The sequence below is a fragment of the Cetorhinus maximus genome, chromosome 19 (genome assembly GCF_964194155.1).
Source record: "Cetorhinus maximus chromosome 19, sCetMax3.hap1.1, whole genome shotgun sequence".
NCBI lineage: Eukaryota > Metazoa > Chordata > Chondrichthyes > Lamniformes > Cetorhinidae > Cetorhinus > Cetorhinus maximus.
In genome coordinates, this window is record NC_135897.1 from 89,510,061 (window position 1) to 89,537,711 (window position 27,651).

Below are 27,651 nucleotides of genomic sequence, written 5' to 3' on the forward strand. Positions count from 1 at the left end.
TTTACACTGGTAAAGAGTCATTTGGGATCAGGAATGGCTTTCTGCCAGGAGAGAATTACAACAATAACCGTAGGGGCTGAGGAAACTATTTCATTTCCGCAGGCAGATATTTTTTTCTTTGGGAGTTGCTGAACATGAAAGTGCGTTGAACCCGAAATTACCCATCGCGCTCTCTCTCTTCAATGATATATATCATGCCCTATTGACAAAATATTCCCACAGTTGATGGAGCAACAGTTAAACATGAATATCACAATGAAGGTTTTCTTTTGGGGCTTAACGTTTGCTTTTCCTGTTTTCTCTGCTTACGAACAAATATGTAAGCTTCAAGGAAAGTTTGGCCTGAGCGACACGACTGAGGACGGCGAAGTCATCTTAGGCGGAATGTTTAACGTGCACTCCGACAGGCTCGAACGAACTAATTCCTTCACAAATGTACCACAGGAAACACAATGCAAAAGGTGAGTTCAGGCAGTATGAAAAATATCACTTCAAGTATCCATTGTCCGGTTCAATAATTACACACGTTTACTAAATATTGCACAGATACAGGCTGCTGATGGAAGGCATTATTAGGTCGAGTTCAGGGTTAGAACCAATCTCTCCCATAGAGTTCCATCTCTCCCATTGTCTACTGTATAAAATTATCTATATCTAGATGCTTTCTTAAGCAAATCATAACGGTGTACTGGAACAAAATTATGTGAGGAACGTTATCTATTTCACAACCTGAAGTCACTTGCTTATCCCAGGTTTGATTTCAGAGCTTTTCGCCTTGTGCAAACGATGATTTTTGCCATCGAAGAAATAAATAAGAACCCGGACCTGCTTCCCGATGTTTCGCTAGGCTACACAATTTATGATGATTGTTCTTCGCCCACCATTGCGACGAAAGCAGCCTTAGCTCTTATCAACGGCAAGGGCCAGTCTGTTGATAGAAAATGCGGAGGAAGTCCAATGATTTCAGCTCTAATTGGTGGAGGCTCATCTTCAGAGTCGATAGCAGTAACGAGATAAATTGGTCCTTTCAGAATTCCATTGGTAAGGATGTTTGTTGGTGCAATATAGTATTTTAGATATATTTTCTGTGTTCAACAGATGTAGATATGTTTCATGTAAATCCAGAAGAAAAACCTATGTAAGCCACCTACATAAAATTATATAGAATTTACAGCACATAAATAGGTCACGTGACGTCTATCGCGGTGTTTATGACCATATGAGTCTTCTCCACTGTACTGCACCAACATAACCTTTTATGCCTATCTCCCTTATGTACTTACCAAGCTTCCCCTTAAATGCATTTAATATTACATTATAGGTCTCACCTAAATAACAGAGTCTATAATGTTCCATTATGCTTAATTTGGAATTCTTGTTCACCAATGTATGAAATCGAAATGACACCGAATGTTATTATGTCGCTGCTGGACCCGGAGTTGGAGCTCAACCGAGACTAAGGAGCCTGCGATCTGCTTGCAGGAGTCATCCCGACTGAACTAATTTGAGACTGCGGTCCTGGCTCCTCTGAAAAACATCCAGAACATAATAATGCTAAACTCAGCATCAGCTGATCTAAAGTTGATGCTGTCACGCAGATATAATTCTATAATGCCTGTTAACTGAACCTCAGACTTGAATTGGTGCCGTTGAGTGTAATTTTCTCAAGTTGTCTTTAAGGCTCATTACAAATTACATATTTGATTAGCCCCCGAAAAGCAAACTGTACAATGATAATATATTGTATGAAGCCAGTTGCAACAAGGAACAATTAAATAACGATGGTGCACTATGTTAACGCACTGCATGATCGGGTAAGACATTTGGCAAAACGATTTGCGTTAGCACAAACGCGTACGGAATAGCTCTCCCCTTCTGTTAACTCGTGCCTTAGCATTTCCTTTAAGGGCGCAGATAAAAATGGAGAGCTTGCAAACCATGATTAAGATGATGCATGTTATTTTGGACCAAGGCTTCTAATATTTGATTAGGACGGCAATTGAAGGGCGTGAATGACAATGTATATACATGTAGAAAACCGAAATCTCTAATATAGAACAACTTGTAAGGAATGTTCATAGGCCCCGTTTAAAGGGCCTGCTTCTCTGACTGCAAAGTCTGTTGGAGTTATCACCATAGTCCATATAATGCAATATCTGTTTAACTGTATTGCAGGTTAGTTACTTTTCCACCTGTGCGTGTCTCAGTAACAAAGAAGAATTTCCGACGTTTTATAGGACGATACGGAGTGACTACCATCAGTCCAAATTTTTAGTTCAAATTGTTAAGAAGTTTGGATGGACTTGGATTGGAACGATTAGAATCAACAACGACTATGGAAATTTTGGAATGCAAGCATTCATAGAAACTGTCGAGAAGATGGGAGTCTGGTCCGAATCTTTTTATAGGACTGACTCCAGGGAGAAAATCATTAAAATTGTAGAGGTCATTAAGAAAGCAAGCACAAAAGTTATAGTTGCCTTTTCTGCCACGCGGGAAATGCACATTTTGTTGAAGGAACTTTTACGTCAAAACGTCACTGACATTCAGTGGATCGGAAGTGAAGCCTGGGTTACGTCAGATCTCCTTGCTCCAGAAGAGAATGTTAAAATTCTAGTGGGAACAATAGGACCGGAAATCCGTCGGTTAGAAATACCAGGCTGAGAGACTTTCTACTTAAAGTTAACCCCTTTCAGGTTCCCGGTAACGGTTTAGTGAAAGAGTTTTGGGAAACGGCATTCCAATGTAGTTTGAATTCAGGAAACCTAACAAGTCACGCAAACAGTTCGGCTGAAATGCGGCGATGTACAGGAAAAGAACATTTAGAAGAGCTACAGAATGCATATTCTGACCTAGAGGTAGACGGGTCTACCTACAATGTATATAAAGCAGTGTATGCTTTAGCCCACGCCTTTCACAATATGTTTGCATGCGAAACTGGTAGAGGGCCATTTGTAAATAACACTTGCGTGCACGTTCCCAATTTCGAACCGTGGCAGGTAAGAAGACTCATCAACTCCACTCAGAAGTGATGCGTTTACATGAACGAAAAACGCACTTTTAGAGATTAACTAAGTCAGAATTCATATGCAGTTCCTTTTGATTACGCAACTTCCGATATCACAAGCTATCAAAGCAATGTTTTAGGAGCTACATGTCGATGTTGGCATTTCTATTTGGATGTGCGCAGCCTAATGTTGTCCAATTGTCCTTTCTCTTCTGCACAAGGTATTACATTACATGCAATCAGTGAATTTCAGAACAAAGAGCGGCGACAACGTTTATTTTGATGAGAATGGAGACTCAGTCGGTACATACGATTTAGTAAACTGGAAAACTAATTCCAAACGGATTGCACACATTCAGACTATTGGCCATTACGATGGTTCCGCGCCTCCCGGACAAGAAGTTGTACTAAATGGAAAATCTATAGTCTGGCGTGGAGGCCAAGATAAGGTATGCTTATGAAGATAACTAGAAACTTCGGTTCTACAGCAATACCGGACGTATTTATCATATTCGTTATATAATTCCCGCCAACAACGATTTAACCTTTACTTCGTTAGTGCTTCACTACATTCTCGTCTTCTAAACGCTTTTAAAACATACGTGCGGCAATGATCTCCTTGCACCAAGCGCAACTTCTATCACCTCATTAATTAGAACAGTTTTGCAAATCAAGCTTATTGTATCCAAACGGGGACGGGATAAAATGGCGAAAGAGGGGCGTGGTGACTCACCGATACAACAATCCTCCTCTCACTGAATTTTATGGCCGGAGTTAATTGCATTTTTGGCTGCACTTGTTCTGTCGTTTGTTTCCAAAAAGGTCCAGAGCTACTAACGGAATGTTACAGAAAACTAACACACAGGACCCCTTCGTCTGGTTGATTCGCTTCACCAGATCCTATCTCCTAGGCCGCTCCTATCCTGTTTTAATCCTCCTTTCCTTGCATAATAGTTGTTTAAAATGTTCCTTTACTTCGAGTTGAATAATTATTTGATGTATAGTATTCATGTTATAATTAGCTACTTATGTGAGAACAAATTTCTTCTAACTTCTCCTCCCCTCTCCCTGGTGATAATCTTGACCGTTTTCCTCTGTTACGGGTTCGCTAATCAGTGGAAAAAGTAGCTACCTTCCCTCTCAATAGCTTTCATATTAAAGAAATACTTTCATTTGTATATCACCTTTCACGTCCACAGGACACCCCAAAGCGCTTTACAGCCAATGAAGTGTAGTCACTCTAGGATACGATGTTCATTGATGGACAAATATTGGCCAGGGCCCGGTGATAACTTCCTTACCGTTATTCAAAAGAGTGCACTGATATCCTTTGCATCTACCTGAGAGGGCAGGTGGGACTGCACTCATCCAGCCAGGTGGAGAGCATTTCATCACACTCCCATCTTGTGCCTTGTAAAGGTTTTGGGGAGTCAGGAGGTGAGTCACTCACCACCGTATACCCAGCTTCTGACGTAGTTTTGGAGTCACAATGTTTATGTGGCTGGTCCAGTTAAGCTTCTGGTCAATCGTGACCCTCCGGATGCTGATTCGACGGTGACAATGACATTGAATGACAAAGGGAGGTGAAATTGCTTGGTCATTGCCTGGCCATTGCCATTGTATGATGCTTGTCACTTATAAGCCCAAGCCTGAACATTGTCCGCGTCGTGCTGCATGTGGGCATGGACTCATTGTTTATCTGAGGGGTAGTGAATGGAACTGATCGTTGTGCAATCATCAGCGAACATCCCCTCTTCTAACCTTATGATGGAGGGAAAGTCACTGAAGAGGCAGCCGAAATTGAACGGTCCTAGGAATTGCCCCGATGAACTTCTGCAGCGATGCTTTATCATCAGCTCAGTTATCCTAATGTCTCCTTGTGTTTCTCGTTGTCAACTTTTGTTTAATGATCACTGCTGAGAAGTCCCTTTGGACACTTTACTCTGTTAAAGGAGATATGTAAACTCAAATTGTTAACGTTTTTGTTGTTACTGTTGTTTGCTTCCCTCCCCTTAGCTGAGAGAGGTGTGCCAGTCAGAAGTCAACCCAGTCTTCACGACTGGCAATGAGTAAATGTAGGTTTCAGCCATGGTGTTAAACGGATATCACAGGCTAGCCGTTACACACTACGCCTGATTTTCTTTATTTCAATCAATGTAAAATTGGCGGCTAATCTCCTATCGTCTGTTTCTCGTCCAGCTATATTTGTTGAACAAGGTCCAGGCTCAAACATAACAATATGTTGACTTTATATGATGTTTTCCTATGTACAATTAAATTCAGTATCTGAGTATGCTTCCTTTATATATGTATACATATAATATTATATGTATCAATGCCATGACAGGTTGTTTTTATTTTTTTCCTGATCGCCAGGTTCCTCTTGCAGTTTGTGCTGAAAGTTGCCCACTTGGTACAAGAAAGTTTGTTAGGAAAGGACAACCCATTTGCTGCTTTGATTGTACGTCATGTTCTGAGGGGGAAATCAGTAATACCACAGGTGCGTTTAAACATGAATGATACTTCGTTAAATATATAGCAAGGAGACTGGCAAATCATTAAGTGTTCAACTTGGCATTTAAATTGGTTTCTCTTAGATTCGATTGACTGTGTCAAGTGCCCCGTGGAATACTGGCCCAACTTGTCGAGAGATAAATGCGTGCCAAAAGGAATTGAGTTTCTGTGTTATACCGAAACCTTGGGAACTGTATTAACAACAGTTGCATTGGTTGGAATCTGCATAGTTATGGCAATAGCAATTATTTTCTTAAAGTATAAAGACACTCCTATCGTGAAAGCAAACAACTCGGAGCTAAGCTTCCTGCTGCTTTCTGCAATAGCGCTTTGCTTTTTGTGTTCCCTTACATTTATTGGGCAACCATCACTGTGGTCATGTATGTTACGCCGCACCGCGTTTGGTATTTCCTTTGTTCTATGCATTTCCTGTATTTTGGTTAAAACGATTATTGTGCTCGTGGTTTTTAAGACGAGAGTTCCAAACAATAGCATGATGAAACATTTTGGCCCCACACAGCAACGTTTAAGCGTTTTTGTTCTCACATTCATTCAAGGTGTAATAAGTGCTCTGTGGTTGGTTATTGCACCCCCGTTTCCCATGAAAAACACCAGACATTATAAAGATATAATCATTTTAGAATGCGACGTGGGCTCTGCGACTGCCTTTTATTTAGTTTCTGCTTACATTGGCACCCTTTCTTGCGTCTGCTTTGTACTTGCGTTTTTAGCGAGAAAACTACCTGATAATTTCAATGAAGCTAAATTTATAACTTTTAGCATGCTTACGTTTTGTGCGGTCTGGATAGCTTTTATCCCGGCTTACGTAAGCTCTCCTGGAAAATATACGGCCGCTTCAGAAGTTTTTGCAATTTTGACATCTGATTTTGGACTACTGTTTTGTATTTTTGTTCCAAAATGTTACGTTGTCTTGTTGAAACCAGAAAATGATACAAAAAAGTTTTTGATGGGAAAAGAACCTTCAAAGAAACTGTAACCAAATTCACTGCTGGTGTTGGTGTGATTTTCATTTTGTATTTGTGAGAGCAGAAAATCATCATTCTCATAATAAGCGGTTAAAGGTTTTAGTAAAGTAGTCGTTGTGTTAATAGCTATTGACAGAGAAGAATTAGAAGAGAGCAAGTTTTTCAATTATTGACATTTTTTTATTATTAAACTATTGTACGAACCTTTGTTTATTAAAGGTCATATTATTATTCCTGTAATATTAATAGCAGCTTACCCACGACATAGTTGGCTATTATGTAATTAAGTTTAACAGTATTTACTCATATTCCTTCCCGACGCAAATAAATACTGAAAAAAGGTAAACAAAATATAATGATCAATGAATAACAGTCGGCTATGATACGTTACTGCTTCACCAGCGAAAACAAACATGATAATTATTACAGATTGTGCAGACGTAATAAACATTCTCATTCTTTTGGGTCAATTTAGGTCAAACTTGAAGAATAACTGTTATCCCCATAGTTTCCTATTTTAATTTAATTGCATTCTTCATCGGGCTAACTCTCCTGACCTCAGAGGACCTCAAGAGAACGACATTTGGGATTCACAACTTTTTTTTCACTCTGAATATTGATTTGCTTTACGTGTGACCTATTATCTGAGCTGATCCCAAGGGACCTGTGACTTTGGGAGTGTTTTCACTTTTCTTGACATCTAAGCAATACTGCACTGCACGACAGGTAGTAACTTTTGCTGTGAGTGCAATGCATTGTCTTCATGGACAGTTCATGCCTTTGTAAATTGACAAAATAACGCTTTAGACGAGTTTATCTGTGCAATTAACTGCCAAATAAATTTATTGGTAAGCAAGAGAAATCGCAACAAGGGCTTCTGTCTATTTCTACTTTCGGACATAGTCACAACTCGTGCTGGATTGGTATATAATTGACATTATACTTAGTCTTTCGTTGTTGCAACGAGCCAGGTTATTTTGGAGGACTAGCGCTCTTAGGACATTCTAGAAAGATTAGTTTTGGAGAAAAATTAAGACATGCTGACAAAACATTAGAAATCCTGACTATTACCGAGCAGAAATTACACTTTTTTTTTTAGAAAGAGCTGCCAGTGTCATTCAAAAACATGCCAATCAATTACATTCAACTATTCAATTTGATGGCTTGGATCCTTCTTAGAACACTTCTTTGCAGACAACTGCGCTAATTTTGCAATGGTTTTGATAGCTTAGGCATGGTAATTATTTTTGCAAGCTAATGTGTTTTAACCGATTGTGCACAATGACATAATTAAAGAGGCAATACTAAGGGCAAAAATTGCTTCAATTTTGTCACAAACACCTTCTACTCCTGCTCCATTATTAAAACTACATCTACTAGTAACTGACTCGTGACTCCTCAAACTGTGTCCACCATCTACAAGGCACGGGTCAGGAGTGTGATGGAATACTCCCCACTTGCCTGGATGAGTGCAACTCCCACAACATTCAAGAAGCTGGACACCATCCAGGACAAAGCAGCCCACTTGATTGGCACCCCATCCACAAACATTCACTCCCTCCACCGCCGATGCACAGTGGCAGCAGTGTGTACCATCTACAAGATGCACTGCAGGAATTCACCAAGGCTCCTCAGACAGCACCTACCAAACTCACGACTGCTACCATCTAGAAGGACAGGGCAGCAAATACATGGGAACATCACCATCTGGAAGTTCCCCTCCAAGCCACTCACTATCCTGACTATTTCGCCGTTCCTTCACTGCCATTCGATCAAAATCCTGGAACTCCCCCCCACCCCCTAACAGCACTGTGGGTGTACCTACACCACATGGCCTGCAGTGGTTCAAAAAGTCAGCTCACCACCATCTTCTCAAGGGCAATTAGGGATGGGCAATAAATGTTGACCTGGTTAGCAACGCCCACATCCCATGAATGAATATAAAAAAGAAATCTAAATTTTATGCCAATTCCTGACCCCAATATAAACATCTGTATATAAAAAGATGCTATGCCAAAAGTTATATACATTACGAAATGGTGGTGGGTTTCTCTACCCTCTCCTTGAAACCAAAAAGCTGTTTGTCTCATAAGTCACCCTTCCCTCAATCATAACTCCCTCTCACACTCAATTGATGATGGGATTTTAAAAATTATTCTCCATTTTCATCCTCACTCCTCTCCAATGTGACCGACTGATCTTTTCCTTCTTGTTCCTTCTAATCTTTTTAAATGCTTACCTCCTCCTACCATCAGCACCACTGCTTTGAACGGAAGGGATGGTCTTCGAAACCATTTGCCCAACTGCACCGCCTCCCCCCCCAATCTCTATGTTCCCCTGAAGTATTGAGTTTTTAAATATTCAAAGTTGATTCACCCGTTAGTGCCGAGCTGGAAAAAAAATGCCACATTCACCACTAAGGCCTGGGGAGCAAGAGGAACGGGCTTTTGAGCCTCAACACACTCCATATATTCGATAGGCCATATCACAATGGTTGTACTCGTGCCTGAACCTTCGTCGATTCATTTCTGAGGAGCATCAGCGACCCCTTTAAGAGCCTCATACCTCGACAACTGTCTCCCAGTCTGTGCTAAAGCTGCAACCCCTGTTTCCTTCTGTCTATAGGGTTCAGCAGGGTTGGACAGTGAGTTTATCATCTGAGACACCAAAGGACCTAGGTCATAACCCTTATAGTCATCCCCTTTTAGTTTTTACGATTCACCACCCAAACCTGTTGTTTCCTCCGCCAATCTATGATTACATGCTCCATGTCATAGGACCACAGGCTCATAGAAAAGATACAGCACAGGAGGAAGCTATTTGTCTCATCGTGCCTGTGTCAGCTCACCGCAAGCGCAACTCACCTGGGGTGGAATTTTACGGCAGTTTGATCTTACCTTCCCGCCAAAAAATCCGGCCTGGTCTCATTCTCCCACCTTTTCCCTGTACTCCCGGGCCTGAATTTTTCCTGCGTCGGGCCGGCTCGGTGGGAGCTGCCGGGGGGTTGTCAGGGAGCTGCGATTTCATGCAGACGAGCCAATTAAGGCCCGCCCTGCGTGGATCGTGAGCGCTAGTGCTCAGCGCTGCCTGTGAGGATGGCGAGAGGAGAAGGAGTTGGGTCTAGCGCTCAGTTCGCGCAGAGAGCGCTTCAATCTCCCTTAGGCACAGAGCTGCTTCAGAGAGATTGGAGCGCTTAAACAAATAAACAAAGACATCAACAATTGAATGAAACGTCCCCTCATGTGACTGTGTCACATGGGATGGGACATGTTTTTATATTTATGAAAATTAATTTAATTATTTAATAAAAGCTTCAGGAAACCTCTTCCCGCTCGTGGATAAAGTTTCATGAAAAATGCGAAGGCCGCTTGGGCTTTCTGCCTGCCCGCCAACCTGAAGGATGGACGGGCAGCATCACTAAAGACAGTAACTGCTTTCTTAATGGCCTTAACATCATAATGGCGCGCGATGATGTCCGGACACACGCCCGAAGTCATCACGCATCCTTTTACACGTTGGCATGTCGGGCCCGCCCCCACACGCCAATGGGAAAACCTGCCCAACATTATTATTTAATTTGTAATAGATTTAGGAAACCTCACCCGGCTCGTGGATGAGGTTTCCTAAAAAATGTATAGGCTGCTTGGCCTTTTCGCCTGCCCGCCAACCGTTAGGCTGGACGGGCAGCATACATTTCAAGTTATTTAGGTCCTTAATGGCCTTAATAGGCTTTTCAATAAACGGCAGACATGCAGCTGACTCCTGAATGAAATATCGTGCGAGTGCGCGGTGATGTCGGTGACATCATCGCGTGTCATATTACTTTCCGGCGTGTCAGGCACATGCCCACACACTGAAGGTAAGATTCTGGCCCTGCGGTTTTTTTCCTTCAGCTAATTTTCTAATTCCCTTTTGAAAGTCATGATTGAATCTGTCTCCACCATACTCTCAAGCAGTGCATTCCAGACTCTAAACTCTCGCTGCTTACAAGGAAAAAAACATCCTTGAAGTTTTGCTATCACTTTGAATCGGTATCCTCTGTTTTTCAATCCACCTACCAAGGGAAAGTGTTTCCCCCTATCTATTCTGTCTGAACCGTCTACCTGATCTCCTCTTAATTTTCTCTTCTTCAAAGAGAACAATCCCAGATTCTCCAATCTATCCATATAACTGAAGTTTTTCATCCATGTAACCATTCTCTTTATTCTTTTCTGCACCTTCTCTAATGCTTTTGCATCTTTCCTAAAGTGTAGTGCCCAAAACGGAACACAATATTGCAGTTGAGGGTGAACCAATGTTTTATACAGGTTTATCATAACTTCATAGCTTTTGTGCTATATGCCGCTATTTGTAAAACCCCAGTTGCCATAAGCTTTATTAACCACTTTCTCAGCAAGCTCTACCACGTTAAATGATTTTTCTTAACTCATTCATGGGATATGGGCTTCGCTGGCTGGGCCAGCATTTACTGCTCAACCATAGTTGCCCTTGAGAAGGTGGTGATGAGCTGCCTTCTTGAACCACTGCAGTCCATGTGGTGGAGGTACACCCACAGTGTTGTTAGGAAGGGAGTTCCAGGATTTTGACCCAGTGACAGTGAAGGAGCGGCAATATATTTCCAAGTCAGGATGGTGAGTGGCTTAGAGGGGAACTTCCAGGTGGTGGTATTCCCATCTATCTGCTCCCCTTGTCCTTCTAGATGGTAGTGGTCGTGGGTTTGGAAGGTGCTGTTGAAGGAGCCTTGATGAATTCCTGCAGTTAAGCTTGTAGATGGTACACACTGCTGTTACTGTGCATCGGTGGTGGAGAGAGTGAGTGTTTGTGGTTGGGGCGCCAATCAAGTGGGCTGCTTTGTCCTGGATGGCCTCAAGCTTCTTGAGTGTTGTGGGAGCTGCACTCATCCAGGCAGGACCATTTTCCTTTGTGCTATGTATGACTCCAACCAGTGGAGATTTTTCGCCCTGATTTCCATTGAGTCCAGTTTTGCTAGAGCTCCTTGATGCCACACTCGATCAAATGCTGCCTTGATGTCAAGGGCAGTCACTCTCACCTCACCCCGGGAGTTCAGCTCTTTTGTCCATGTTTGAACCAAGGCTGTAATGAGGTCAGGAGCTGAATAGCCCTGGTGGAACCCAAACTGGGCATCAGTGAGCAGGTTATTGCTAAGCAAGTGCCGCTTGATAGCACTGTTGATGACCACTTCCATTACTTTACTAATGATCCAGAGTAGACTGATGGGGTGGTAATTGGTCGGGTTGGATTTGTCCTTTTTGTGTACAGGACATACCTGGGCAATTTCCCACACAGCTGGGTAGAAGCCAATGTCGTAGCTGTACTGGAACAGCTTGGCGAGAGGCGCAGCAAGTTCTGAAGTGCAAGTCTTCAGCACTCTTGCCGGAATATTGTCAGGGCCTTTGCAGTATCTACTGCCTTCAGCCATTTCTTGATATCACATGGAGTGAATTGAATTGTCTGAAGAATGGCATCTGTGATGATGGGGACCTCCAGAGGAGGCCAGGATGGGTCATCCACTCGGCACTTCTGGCTGAAGATTGTTGCGCATGCTTCAGCCTTGTGCTCAAAAAAACCCCAGATCGGGTGCGTCATCACCCTCGGTAATGAATTTTTGGTTTAATTAGTTACGTTTTCTTTCATATTTTTGTTTTATTTACAGTGCCCCACCAGGGTCTGTCACCCCACTCATTTATTGATTTTAGTTTAATTTATTGATTTTCTATTTTACGAAACAAGTATAACCCCAGGTCCCTCTGCTCGAGCATCACCTTTAGAATTGTATTCTTTAGCTTCTATGGCCTCTCGTCATTTTTCCTACCAATTGTATCAATTCACAATTCTCTGCATTAAATTTCATCTGCCATTTGTCTACCTATTCTGCCAACCTGTCAATATCTTTTTGAAGTTTATAATTTTCCTCTTCGCAATTGAGAAGGCTTCCAAGTTTTGTGCCATCATCACATTTTGTAACTGTGCCCAATACATGAAAATCGAGCTGATTAATATATAGCAGGAAACGGCACGGCCCTAATACGTACCCCTGGGGAACCCCATTATATGCCGTCTTCCAGACCAAAAGTAGCTACTCTACACTACTCTCTATTATCTGTAATTCAGCCAATTCCTATCCATGCTGCGCTGTCCCTTTTATTCCTTGGGTGGCAACTTTGCTGACATGCCAGTTAAATGGCACTTTATCAAATACACCACATCAATTGCAGGCCCTCTTCCACCCTTTCTGTTACATCATCAACAAACTTGACAAAGTTAGTTCAAATGATTTGTCTTTAACAAATTCTTGCTATATTTCCATCTTCATTTTCCAAGTGACTTCTATTTTTGTTCCGAGTTTTAATTAAAAGGATTTCCACCACCGAGGTTATGCTGACTGGGTTATCATTGCTAAGTTTATCCTTAGAGCAAATTTTGAACAAGGGTGTAACATTTGCAATTCTCCAATCCTCTGACACCAGCCCTGTTTCTAAAGAAGATTGGAAGATAGTGGCCAGTGCCTCCACAATGACCAGCCTTATTTCCCTCATCTGGTCCTGTTGATGTATCAACTTTAAGTTCAACCAGCCTATCTAATAACTCCACTGTGTCGATCTCTAACCTTTGGGTATCTCAACTATCACGAAGGTATGAAAATGGGAAATGATAAACAGGCCATGAGAGGAAGGGGCAGAGCATACAAATCTATGAGTAAACCAACAGATAAGGCTAGATGTTACAAAAATAATAAATTGACAAAAGTAAAGGCTCTGTATTTGAATGCATGCAGCATGCTGAACAAAACAGATGAAATTCTAGTGCAAATAGAAATAAATAAGTGCAATCTGATAGTCATTACTGAGACATGGCTACAGGATGACATAGATTGGAACCTGAATATTGAAGGGTACATGACATTTAGGAAGGGCAGGAAGCTAGGAAAAGGTGGCGGGGTGGCTCTGTTAATTAATGGTGGCATTAGCACAGTAGAGAGGATGGCCTAAGTTCAGGAAACCACGATATAGAAGTGGTATGGGTTGAGGTTAGAAATGATAAAGACAAGATGTCACTTGTGGGAGTGGTGTACAGACCCCTTAATCGTAGCTACATGGTAGGACAGTGTATAAAGGAAGAGATAATGGGAGCTTGTCAGGCATGTACGGCAATAATCATGGTGGATTTTAATCTACATATAGACTGGAAAAATCGTATGGGCAAAGGTATCATAGATGAAGATTTCATAAAATGTTTTTGGGAATGTTTCTCAGAACAGTACGTTCTGGAGCCAACTGGAGAGCAGGCTATACTAGACCTGGTATTGTGCAACAAGACAGGATTAATTGATTATCTCATAGTGAAGGCACCCCTTCGTAGCAGCAATCATAATAGATTGAATTTTATATTCATTTTGAGGGAGAGAAGAGTGGGCCCTCGTCTGGTATTTGAAACTTAAATAAGGACAATTATGAGGGCATGAAAGTAGAGCTAGCTAAAGTGAGCTGGCAAATGAGGTTAAGGGATAGGTCAATAGAGATGCAGTGGCAGACATTTAACTGCATATTACAGAATACATTTCAATGAGAAAGAAAAATTCCAAGGGGAGTATCCACCTTCTGTGGTTAATTAAAAAAGTTAAAGATAGTATCAAACTTAAAAAAATATATCATTGCTCAAAGACAGGTGGCAGGTCAGAAGATTTGGCAGAATATAGAGAACAGGAAAGAATGACTAAAAGATTAATAAGAAGGGGAAATAGAGTGTGAGAGAATGCTATTTAGGAATAGAAAGATAGATAGTAATTGTTTCTATAGATATTTAAAAAGGAAAAGAGTTAAAAAATAGTCATTGGTCCTGTAGAATGTGAGTTTGGGGGAACAATAATGGAAAATAAGGTCTTTGCATTGGTCTTCACTATAGAGGATACAAGTAACATCCCAAAAATTGTTGTAAATCAGTAATTAGAAGGGAGGGAGGAAATCAAGAAAATTACAATCATCAGGGAAGTGGTACTTAGGAAATTGTTGGAGCTGCGAAATGAAAAGTTAAAACAGGCTGAGTTAGCATGGTTTTGTGAAAGAGAAATCATGTTTAACCAATTTATTGGAGTTCTTTGAAGGAGTCACATGTTCTGTGGATAAAGGGGAATGGGTGGATGTACTGTACTTAGATTTCCAGAAGGAATTTGATAAGATGTCACGTTAAAGGTTATTGTGGAAAATAAAAGCTCATGGTGTAGGGGGGAACATATTGGCATGGATAGAAGATTAGCTAGCCAACAGGAAACAGAGAGTAGAAATAACTGGGTCTTTTTCTGGTTGGTAGGATGTAACGAGTGGTGTGCCACAGGGATCAGTGCTTGGGCTTCAACTTTTTACAATTTATATAAATGACTTGGATGAAGCGATTGAAGGTATGGTTACTAAATTTGCTGATCGTGCATAGATAGGTAGGAAAGTAAGTTGTAAAGAGGACGTAAGGAGACTACAAAGGGACATGGATAGGTTAAGTGAGTGTGCAATGATTTGGCAAATGGAGTATAATGTGGGCAAATGTGAAATTGACTATTTTAGAAGGAAGAATAAGAAGAAGCTTATCTAAATGGTGAGGCACTGCAGAGCTCTGAGATGCAGAGGGATCTGGGGGTCCCAGTGCATGAATCATGAAAAGCTAGTATGCAGGAACAGCCAGTAATTAGGAAAGCTAGTCGGATGCTATTGTTTATTGCGAGGGGAATTGTATACAAAAGTAGGGAGGTTATGCTTCAGTTGTACTGGTGAGACCACATCTGGAGTGCTGTGTACAGTATTGGTCTCCTTATTTAAGAAGGATGTAAATGCATTAGAAAGCAGTTTAGAGAAGGTTGACTATGCTAATACCAGGAATCGGTGGGTTGCATAATGAGGAAAGGTTGGACAAGTTAATTTTGTATCCACTGGAGTTTAGAAGAGAAGGAGTTGATTTGATTGAAACCTTTAAGATCCTGAGGTGTCTTGACAGGGTGGATGTGGAGAGGATATTTCCTCTTGGGGGAGAATATAGGACTAGGGGTCACTGTTTAAAACTAAGGGGTCGCCCATTTAACAGAGTCAAGGAGAATTTTTCCCCTCAGAGGCTCGTGAGTCTTTGGAATTCCCTTCCTCAAAAGACAGTGGAAGCAGAGTCTTTGAATATCTTTAAAGCAGAGGTGGACAGATTCTTGATAAACAAGGGGGTGAGAGGTTATTGGGGGTAGGGAGGGTGCAATTAGATCAGCTATGATCATATTGAATGGTAGAGAATACATGAGGGGCCGAGTGACCCACTCCTGCTCCTAATTTATATGATTGTCTGTACCTCCATTTTCACTTTGACTTGGTCAACACCATTGCCTTGGTAAAGTCAAACCCTTTCCTCCATGTGTACATTCCCGAAGGTTGCTAATCTGACCCACCCCTCTTTTTACCACATTTTCACTATGTATATTTGATAACTGTTACAGTTGCTTATTACTTCTCTCAGTCTAAGGGCTACTTGCATGTTTTAACCCATTACTATATCTCACACATATGAGTCATCCACCTTTAATTATGTAATTATGATTGTAATCATAGATGTATTCTCATTCCACAGGTGAACATAAGCATGTTATCACACCTACCCACAGCTCAGACGTGAAGCGCCTTCATTCATCTGGAATCATTATCACCCAAGTAAAGATAGTTTATGGGTTGTCCTGGAGGTCGTCAACAAATGTGTGCAACTCAAATGTCTCACACGATCTAGCAAATTATATTCTTGCATTTTGGAAGGTAGCACTTTAGTTCATTCACATGGGAAGAATAACAAAAGCGATCTAAAATTCCAACATTCATTGGATCTACTTGCCTTTCAAGAAATCATATATTTTGATTAGCCTTGCGTTGTTTAAGGTAATAAATATGTTACTTTAGCAATAGTTTCCCAGTGAAATGAGCATTGAAAGGGCATTCTTTTTGGCAAAGAAGAAAGAGGCCAATTTCTGAGAAGACTAATGTTCCTTTGACGATATCATTTCTATATTATATATATAATACATACAAACATTTTATATAAATATATATATATATATAGCCTTTCATGACTGCAGTGGGCCCCAAAGTGCTTTACAGCCAGTGAAGCACTTCTGAGGTGTTGTAATGTAGGAAAATGGCAATTGATGCCCAGGGTTCACAAACAATGATGTGATAATAACCAGATGAGCTGTTCTTGAGTGTTGACTGCGGAGTAAATGTTAGCCAGGACAGCCTTTGAATTGTGTCAGAGTATCTGCCATGTTCACCCTTGAGCATAGGCAAAACCTCGCTTTATAATTTTTTTATTCGTTCATGGGATGTGGTATCGCTGGCTAGGCCAGCATTTATTGCCCATCCCTAAGTGCCCTTGTTCAGAGGGCATTTACGAGCCAACCACATTGCTGTTGGTCTGGAGTCACATGTAGGCCAGACCTGGTAAGGACAGCAGATTTTCTTCCCTAAAGGGCATTAGTGAACCAAACAATCAGCAATGGTTTCATCGTCATCATTAGACTTCTAACTCCAGACTTTTATTGAATTCAAATTCCACGATTTGCCGTGGTGGGATTTGAGTCTGGATCCCCAGAGCATTGCCCCGGGTCTCTGGCATACTGGTCCAGTGACAATACCACCGCCTCTCCTCTGAGGGAAGGATAATGAACCAATGTGTATGAGATGTAGTCACATATAAACCTGAAGCAAATAGTTTGCATGCAACACATTCTACAACTGTTTCACCTGTGTCATTCACCTTTCTGATTGAATCTGTATCAAAGGACTTTTATCATCTAGATTCCCCATTCTTCAATAAATGTACTTATTAGATTCACATATCACTAAAATGCTGTGCAGATATGTAATCTACTTCAGCTGCTTTACCCTAACACTGATAAACACACTCAAAGAAGTTTAAATTAGTTTAATGAGCGATGTCAACATGGACATTTAGACATGAATTGTTTTGCAGCATTAACTTTGATTTGTAGGATTGGGTTCTGGATAAAATCATTTGATATCGCTATATTTAGCAGGAACAAATGATACACATACCTGAAGAGAACTCATCATGGAAAATGTATGTGCAGGTTCAAAGTTTAATATTAAAATTGAAGTTGTTGGCATCGTGCCAAAAGCCAGAGTTCTATTTAGCTTTCCTCAGGCAAAAATGGGAAAAAAATGATGCATTATTCTCTGGAGGGATTTTATCCACACATATTGTTTACATTCATTTTGTTTCATGTACGGCTTATTACCCAGCACTCCCAACGGTGAACTGAAAAGTGCATAAAGGCCTACAATTATCCCTGAGTTGAAGAAGACTTCCATGGTGAGGAGAATTTAATGTTACCCATTAAAAAACATTGCAATGCATCATATTTTGCTTTGTTTTATATTTGCTGTTGTAACAGCAACTAACAAACCAAGCTGCCAACTTCAAGGAAACTTTGACTTACCAGGTATCAATAAAATCGGGGATGTGATCCTTGGCGGAATGTTTTATGTTCATTCGCAGAGACTTGAAAGGATTCGGCACTTTGAACAATCTCCAGGGCAAACCAAATGCAACCTCTCGTGTGTGACTGCTTGCTATTATATATTTAAACCGATTTTGTCGTTAATTGTGATGATTAAAACCATCTGCCTTAAGATTGAGTTTGAAGGTGGAGGGAGTGAATGTTTGTGGATGGGGTGCCAATCAAGTGGGCTGCTTTGTCCTGGATGATGTCAAGCTTCTTGAGTGTTATTGGAGCTACACGCATCCAGGCAAGTGAGGAGTATTCCATTACACTCCTGACTTGTGTCTTGTCGATGGTAGGCAATTTTTAGGGAGTCAGGAGGTGAGATACTCGCAGCAGGATTCCTAGGCTCTGACCTGCTCTTGCAGTCACAACATTTATATGACTAGTCCAGCCTAGTTCAGGTCAATGGTAACCTCTAGGATGTTGATCTCCTAGATGGTACAATCACGGGTTTGGAAAGTACTGTCGAAAGAGGCTTGCAGTCCATCTTATAGATGGTGCAAACTCTGCCATAGCGCACTTTGTGGAGTGATTGAATGTTTAAGGTGGTGGATGGAGAGCCAATAAGCGGGCTGTTTTGTACCGATGGTGTCGAGGCTCTTGAGTGTTGTTGGAGCTGCACTCATCCAGGCAATTGGCGAGGGTTCTATCACACACCTGATTTGTACCTTGTAGATGGTGGACGCTGCATGTTATTAACTTTATTTGATTGCAAAGTCCTGAATCAGGCATTTTATTTTTAAGAAAAGTTGAATACTGCCGATGCTCCAAATCAGAAATGCCTTTAGGTCATCGACCTGGGACGTAAAATGTGTTTCTCTCTCCGCAGATCCTGACTTGCTGAGATTTCCCAGCATTTCCTGATTTTATATCTTATTTTAAACTATTTATTTACCTGGTTTTATTTCTCTTGATCTTGTCACAGCACCCGAAAATTTAATGCTTTCAAACCTACACATTAAAAAAAAAAGCAAATAACAGGATAGGCCACAGGTTCCGAGGATACATGGCCGTTTTGAGTTGGGTTTGCTGATTCTAAGAAGAACGTCGCTCACAGCGTTATAATTAACTCTGGGAATCCTTGAGATAGGGATGGATAACGAGCCACTTACACTACCATTGATAGATGTTGACTAGTCTCCTTGGTGCAATGTTGCAGTGTGTGGGTGTAGGATGAGAATCAAATTCTGCTTCTATGTGATTGTCCCAGCTACCTGGCAAGATTCAATGTCTTGGTAACCACATGAAGAAATAATATTGGCAGCAGATATTGGAGCGCTGCTCTTGAAAGTGGAAGGTTACCTGAAGAGGGTTTGTACTTTCAGGAAATAAGCGAATAAAATGCGATGCAACGAGTAGGCTAAGCTATCAGCTACACGCCGTATTGGCAGTATTTCTTATATCTTTTTCATTGTGAAATATAAAAATGCGCGCATGTAAATTGTGAATGGTAAACTGCAGAAGTGCTCACTAATAGATTTCTTCCAAGATATTGAGGGCACAGAACATTAAATGACTTCGGGATACCCTACAATTTAGCGTAGAAAAACTCGACATCCAACTTTTGTTTTTGTGAACCCCTCATATAATATAAAAATGAAAGACATGGAAAAAATGAAACGTCTTCAGTTCGCAGGTCCAAACCACAGCGCCCCATCCACCGCAAGTAGGGCGAGGATGTAGGTCCAAACCCACCCGAGCCAGAAGGAGAATCAAACTCCATGCTATTGCTACCGATTTTACATGCATGTTGCAGCCCGGAACAATGTGTAGTGATAGTACAGATCCCAATTTCATTCCATCATGTGGCTGACCAGGAATCCCTCCCGCTCTGACCGCCTGCAATTGGCGTATGTTGGAAGGATTAACAAGTTAATACTCAACTTGTTTGATCGCACCCTGTTATGAACACAGCTTCGTTGGACCATCATGTCCTGGAGGAGGACTTGATCCCGGAGCTGCTGATTCAGGGGCAAAGCAGCTACCCAATGCAGCACAAGACCTCTTACTGAAGGTAATAGCGGCTAATTATTTTGCTCCCTAGAGTTAATGTGTTTTTTCTATTTCAGTACTTGGCTCCGGTGCAATCAGCTATTTGGACGTATCTTTATACTCGTTAAAAACACAGAGCATTCTGAAGTTCACTTAGGCAGTTTCTTACATGAATTTATGTCGGTTAATGACAATGTATATTTCTGTTTCTGTATCTAATTATCCAGGCACTAAGATGCCTATCCAGCTGCCTCTCTATCTCTCTGCCACTCTATCACTATAAAAGAAAAAACATGCAGAACAGTTAGCATCTTTGGAGGAAAAGCACAGGTCTGTTTTTGTAGCATGGTTCTTCTTTAGAACTAGACAAGATTTGAAAGCGAGCACGCATTATAACAGATTAAGAAACGAGTGGTGGACACGGACACCTCCGCGTACATCAAGAAGCCAATTTGTTGGAGAATTTGCAAACTGCTTGAAGGAAAAACAGGAGAGATATTTCACTAACAGAAACTATCATCTTAAATAGGTAATAGAGAGAAAAAAGTGAGATGAATTTAAAATGTTGAGGAGCACGCACCTTGCTTGTTTTGAGAGAAAAAAACAAGTCAACTCAACCAAATTCTATTTCTTAAGGAGAATAAGTTCTACCCTGATGAGAAACTTAACTCTTCGGATAATTAAGGGTACATCGTAGTTCACAACCAGAGGCTTAAGCTAAAGCAGGAAATGTTTACAAGATCACTTGCAGTACCAACGAAAAGGGTTAATTACAAGAATGAAAAGAAAACACTTTTATGACTAAGCTCCTATTTCTATGTATGTATTCAGTATTCAAATAGAAAATGAAACACATTACACCAAACTAAAATATAGCGGATTAATAAATGGAGTCAAACATGCAAGAGTTTAGGGAACGGAATTTGTAGTGGTGACTGAAGACAATGGCTTTGATCTTCCCAATTCTTAAAATGAGCAAATGTCTGCTCATCCTGTATGGAATGTTGGATAAGCAGTTTGTTAAATTAGTAATTCCCTAAAATAACTTTCAGTTTGAAGAAGAAAAGGTAAGTCAGCAAAGTGGAAAATAGAAGAGAAGTCGGTCATTTTTAAATCAGAAATTTATTGAAATGCTAGTAACTGTAATAGATGCCCTGACTGAAAGTGTTAGACTTTACAGCATGTGGAACTTTTGTTCTAGTGTCTTTGTGTTTTACTTATGTAGAAGACCTATCGAATGCAGTTTTTATATAAAATCTTAACATGAAACGTTCAATAAAAAAATATGGACGACCTTTTTTGACGATTTTACTATTAACATGTATATATTGTATATGGAAAAACGCAAATGTCTGCCTCATTGTCAACTAAATTACCCATGTTCTTCTGTTTTGCAGCTACTTTGTTACATGCAGGCAGTTAATTTTACAACCACATCTAGTGAAACGGTCTACTTTGAGTCCAGCGGGGATCCAGTGGCTGTATATGACTTGATGAACTGGCAAGTCAATAAAAATGGTTTCCCAGAGATTGTGAATGTTGGCTGTTACGATGCTTCTTCACCTTCCGGGCAGCCAATCGTTCTAAAGAAAGAAGCTATTGTGTGGGATAGCGGGAAAAGCAAGGTGTGTCCAAAGTCGAATCATAGAAATATACAGCACAGTCGGAGGCCATTCGGTCCGTTGTGCCTGGACTGACTTTTTGAATAGGCAGTTGTGCTCCATCCCACACCCAGTTTTTTTTGGTCCATAGCCCTGTAAGTTTCTCATGCCCAAGAACCTCTCCAACTCACTTTTAAAATTACTTATGGAATATAGGTAAAGGAGTAGGCCATTTATCCCGTCATGCGTGTTGCTGCCATTCAATGAGACAATGGCTGATCTGCGACCGAGCTCAATTTATCTTTGCGCCATATCCATTAATATTTTTTGAAAACAAATGTCTATCAGTGTCAGATTTTAAAAGTTAACAGTTGATCTAGCATCAATTTTCCTTTATGGAAGAACGTTCTAAACTTCTGCCATATTATGTGTAGGAGTGTTTCCTAATTTCACTGTTGAGAGGTTTGGCTCTAACTATTAGACTAAACCAACCTATGGAATCAGCTTGCAACAACTTTACAGACGAAGCTATACAAATCTTGGCAAATGACAGTAAAAACTCAACTTCGTCACTCCTCTAGATCTTTTGCTAATGATTTTAAATTTATCACCTATGTTTATTGGCCCGCTCACCAAAGGAAATAGTTTTATCTACTCTATCAAAACCGCAGAGCATCGTTAAAACCTTTATTAGCTCATCTGTTAACATTCCCTGTTTCAAGGAGAACAGCCCTAAATTTTCTAACCGCTCCTCACAACTAAGTTCCTCAGCCCTAATAGAATCCTGGTAACCCTCCTCTGAACCCATTCTATAGCCGATCTTACATCTTTCAACAAGGGAGAAATATAAATTGGTTTAAGGTGGGTTGGGGTGGGGGGGGGGGTGAAGAGACACATTGAGGGTGTGGTGTGAGCAGATAATCAAGAGATGTCACAGACAAAAGGGTCAAAGAGGTGTTGAAGGTGGTGGTCTTTGTCTGAGAAAAGTGCTAATTAAGAATGGGAAACAGGATATTTAAAGTACAGCTCTAGTGGGGGTGGGGTGGAAAGACTAAAGGTTTTAGTTTTAGATTTAAAAATAATGGAAATAGGTGGGGAAAGAAGAATCTATATAAATTATTGAAAAAAAAAGCGGGTGGGGGGGGGGAAAAGAAACGGGGTGGGGATGGGGGGAGGGGGAGTTTAAGATCTAAAGTTGTTGAATTCAATATTCAGCCCAGAGGGCTGTAAAGTGCCTAGTCGGAAGATGAGGTGCTGTTCCTCCAGTTTGCGTTGGGCTTCACTGGAACAATGCAGCAAGCCAAGGACAGACATGTTGGCAAGAGAACAGGGTGGAGTGTTAAAATGGCAAGCGACAGGGAGGTTTGGGTCTTTCTTGCGGACAGACCGCAGGTGTTCCACAAAACGGTCGCCCAGTTTGCGTTTGGTCTCTCCAATGTAGAGGAGACCGCATTGGGAGCAACGAATGCAGTAGACTAAGTTAGGGGAAATGCAAGTGAAATGCTGCTTCACTTGAAAGGAGTGTTTGGGCCCTTGGACGGTGAGGAGAGAGGAAGTGAAGGGGCAGGTGTTGCATCTTCTGCTTGGGCATGGGGAGGTGCCATAAGTGGGGGTTGAGGAGTAGGGGGTGATGGAGGAGTGGACCAGGGTGTCCCGGAGGGAACGATCCCTACGGAATGCCGTCAAGGGGGGTGAAGGGAAGATGTGTTTGGTGGTGGCATCATGCTGGAGTTGGCGGAAATGGCGGAGGATGATCCTTTGAATGCGGAGGCTGGTGGGGTGATAAGTGAGGACAAGGGGGACCCTATCATGTTTCTGGGAAGGAGGAGAAGGCGTGAGGGAGGATGCGCGGGATATGGGCCAGACACGGTTGAGGGCCCTGTCAACGACCGTGGATGGAAAACCTCGGTTAAGGAAGAAGGAGGACATGTCAGAGGAGCTGTTTTTGAAGGTAGCGTCATCAGAACAGATGCGACGGAGGTGAAGGAACTGAGAGAATGGGATGGAGTCTTTACAGGAAGCGGGGTGTGAGGAGCTGTAGTCGAGGTAGCTGTGGGAGTCGGTAGGCTTGTAATGGATATTGGTGGACAGTCTATCATCAGAAATTGAGACAGAGAGGTCAAGGAAGGGAAGAGAAGTGTCAGAGATGGACCATGTGAAGATGATGGAGGGGTGGAGATTGGAAACAAAATTAATAAATTTTTCCAGGTCCCGACGAGAGCATGAAGCCGCACCGAAGTAATCATCGATGTACCGGAGAAAGAGTTGTGGGAGGGGGCCGGAGTAGAACTGGAACAAGGAATGTTCCACATACCCCATAAAGAGACAGGCATAGCTGGGGCCCATGCGGGTACCCATAGCCACACCTTTTATTTGGAGGAAGTGAGAGGAGTTAAAGGAGAAATTGTTCAGTGTGAGAACAAGTTCAGCCAGACAGAGGAGAGTAGTGGTGGATGGGGATTGTTGGGGCCTCTGTTCAAGGAAGAAGCTAAGGGCCCTCAGACCATCCTGGTGGGGGATGGAGGTGTAGAGGGATTGGACATCCATGGTGAAGAGGAAGCGGTTGGGGCCAGGGAACTGGAAATTGTTGATGTGACGTAAGGTGTCAGAGGAATCACGGATGTAGGTGGGAAGGGACTGGACAAGGGGAGAGAGAAGGGAGTCATGATAACGAGAAATGAGTTCCGTGGGGCAGGAACAGGCTGACACGATCGGTCTGCCAGGACAGTTCTGTTTGTGGATTTTGGGTAGGAGGTAGAAGCGGGCCGTCCGAGGTTGGGCGACTATCAAGTTGGAAGCTGTGGGAGGAAGATCTCCAGAGGAGATGAGGTCAGTGACAGTCCTGGAAACAATGGCTTGATGTTCCGTGGTGGGGTCATGGTCCAGGGAGAGGTAGGAGGAAACGTCTGCGAGTTGACGCTTAGCCTCCGCGAGGTAGAGGTCAATGCGCCAGACAACAACAGTACCACCCTTGTCTGCGGGTTTGATGACAATGTTGGGGTTGGACCTGAGAGAACGGAATGCAGTGAGTTCAGAGAGAGACAGATTAGAATGGGTGAGAGGAGCAGAGAAATTGAGACGGCTAATGTCACGCCAACAGTTCTCAATGAAAAGATCAAGCGAAGGTAAGAATCCAGAGGGAGGGGTCCAAGTGGAGGGAGAATATTGGAGGTGGGTAAAAGTCCCTTGTTGAAACTATGGTGCAGTTCTGCCGAAGGGCCATGAAGGCTCGAAACGTTAACTGATTTCTTCTCCGCCGATGCTGCCAGACTTGCTGAGTTTTTCCAGGTAATTCTGTTTTTGTTTTGTTTTGGATTTCCAGCATCCGCAGTAGCTTTTAGCTTTTTGTTTTTATCTTACATCTTTCCTGATGTGTGGTGCCCAGAATGGTGCACAATACTCCAGTTGAAGCCTTCTGATTTATAAAGTTCTAGCGTGCTGTCTTTGTTTTTACCTTGTATTTCTCTATTTATAAATTCAAGTACCCATATCATTTTTCCCATTCCTTTCCCTGTCCTTATTAGAGTTTGTTTTTGGGGACACCATGGTCTTCCTGTTCACCTACATTTTTCACAACATGCTTATATTGTATACTATCTTTTCATATTGGTCATTTCAAAGTTTATTACTTCGCACCCCTCCACATTGAGCTCTAGCTCCTATTTTCCTATTTTACCATCCCCTCCATATCGCCCAAATTTCCGTAACTCTGCTCATTACTGTCTATTATTTTGCCATGTTTTGTACCATTGGCAAAGTTTTTATTGCTGCTACCTACACCTGAGCTTCGGTTGTTGGTAAAAAAAGAAGCGTTTCTTTGGTGATGTACGGTGCTAAAACTGAATGTAGTACTCCAGCTGGGGTGCAACCAGTGCTCGGAACAGCGAAACGTCACTTCCACCCTTCGTATTCCAGCCCACTTGTGAAAACGCAAACATTACTTTAGTCTTTTAAATATAATTTTTGTAGATGTTCACTAGGTTTAAATGATTCGTGTACACGAACTTGTAAATCTCTCTGTCCATTCACTGTACCTTCTTTCTTTCCATTTATTAAACACTCTCTTGATTTATCTTTCTCAGGTCCAAAATAAACGAACTTGCATTTCTTTTTCACTTCACACTCGATCTACGATTGTTTTGCCCACTTACTTAATCTGTCACTGTCCCTTTGGAACTTTTCGCTCCAATCTACATTAATTACTGTGCCATCTAATTTAGCCTTGTCAGCAATCTTTTATATCTGGCCCCTTATTCATTCATTTTAGACAGTAATAAATATTCTGAGGTGTTGCTGAGTCTGGGGGATACCAGAAGTCCCTTCCTTCCCATTTGGGTACACACTTTACTCCGACTTTCTGTCTCTTAGAGCATAACCAATTCAGTATTCATGCCAATAGTTTGTCCGTAATTCCACTCCACTATTTCGTTAGCAATTAATAACAATTTCAATTTGTCCAGTGCCATTCGGGAATATGTAGTTAATTATGTTGTACATCATTGATCAGAAATGGTAATATATTATTAATTCTGGGGAGTCTTTTCTTTAATTTGTTGGAGTTGTGAGGGTAAATATAAAATATTTGTGATAATAACCTGAGCACGTTTAATACTATGTTCAAACCCACCACTCCCTTCACAATACATACTTCAGATTTAGATGCCTCAACTTTGCTACATATTTTTCTTCGCTTGCATTTTAAATCCTTTGTTAAACAACACGTGATAAGCTGTCAAAAAGATGGATGATGTTCCGTCAACACTACTTTCCAAATACCAAAACATGAAATTAGAATGTATGAAATGTGTTTTGCGTTTGATGCAATATTACATTATATCGTCATATAAGCGTTGTTATTGCATTTTCTTCAGGTTCCACGTGCAATTTGCTCCGAGGGCTGTATCCCAGGGACATGGAAAGTCTCCAGAAAGGGGCAATCGGTCTGTTGTTTTGACTGCACTGAATGCGCTGACAGTGAAATCAGTAATACCACAGGTATGCTTAAACCTTGAATGTCATGATTATCTTTCCAAGTCTTTCATTCAGATATCTCAAATCATTTACTTACGTTTGCTACTATTTATCCTAGATGCTTTAGACTGCATTAAGTGTCTACTGGAATACTGGCCCAATCCAAACAAAGACAAATGCTCCTTAAAAGAAATTGAGTTTCTCTCTTTTGAAGAGACCTTGGGAATCGTATTAGTGACACTCGCGTTGGTTGGAATCTGTGGAACTATAGCAATAGCTGGAGTTTTTCTTCAGTATAAGGATACTCCCATTGTGAAGGCCAACAATTCCGAACTGAGCTTCCTTCTTCTCTTCGCATTAATTCTTTGTTTCCTGTGCTCTCTTACTTTTATTAGCGAACCTTCATTTTGGTCTTGTATGCTGCAACGTGTATCATTTGGCATTACTTTTGTCTTATGTATTTCTTGTGTTTTGACAAAGACTATTCTTGTACTGATGGCCTTTAAAGTAACACTTCCTAACAACAACCTAATGAGATGGTTTGGACCTACACAGCAACGTTTTGGCGTATTTGGCCTCACATTTATTCAAGCTTTCATATGCACTGTATGGCTAAGTATAGCGCCACCATTTCCAATGAAAAACACAAGCTATTACAGGGAAATGATTATTTTGGAATGTCATGTGGGGTCCACAATAGCCTTTTATTGTGTGTCGGGTTATATTGCAATCCTGTCCTGCGTTTGCTTTGTTCTTGCATTTTTAGCCCGGAAACTGCCCGATAATTTCAACGAGGCCCAATGTGTAACGTTTAGTATGCTTATCTTCTGTGTTGTTTGGATAGCGTTCATTCCAGCCTACGTGAGCTCTCCGGGGAAATATACTGTAGCTGTAGAAGTGTTTGCAATTTTGGCATCCAGTTTTGCTTTACTTCTTTGTATTTTCGTTCCTAAATCTGTCATTTTACTATTTAAACCAGAGACAAATACGAGAAAGCATGTGATGTCCAAAGTGCCTTCATAA

General features: G+C 41.5%; 2 protein-coding genes across 2 annotated transcripts; both read left to right on the forward strand.

Moving 5' to 3' along the window:
• Positions 1-330: 330 nt before the first annotated feature.
• LOC144694242 (extracellular calcium-sensing receptor-like) lies at positions 331-27,651 on the forward strand. Its single transcript, XM_078564586.1, is given in 7 exon segments — positions 331-461; positions 753-1,041; positions 2,176-2,659; positions 2,662-2,999; positions 3,229-3,456; positions 26,529-26,652; positions 26,747-27,651. Coding segments are annotated over 7 exon segments (2,445 nt in total). The 5' UTR covers positions 331-384.
• LOC144694276 (extracellular calcium-sensing receptor-like) lies at positions 5,348-6,518 on the forward strand. Its single transcript, XM_078564614.1, has 2 exons — positions 5,348-5,507; positions 5,605-6,518. Exons 1-2 carry the CDS (start codon positions 5,348-5,350, stop codon positions 6,516-6,518), a joined length of 1,074 nt encoding a protein of 357 aa, XP_078420740.1.

Excerpts from the sequence above, each read along its gene's own strand:
- LOC144694276 (XM_078564614.1), top strand. The coding sequence starts at position 5,348 with ATGACAGGTTGTTTTTATTTTTTTCCTGATCGCCAGGTTCCTCTTGCA. Across the intron at positions 5,508-5,604 it reads GGAAATCAGTAATACCACAG|ATTCGATTGACTGTGTCAAG; the intron begins GTGCGTTTAAAC and ends GGTTTCTCTTAG.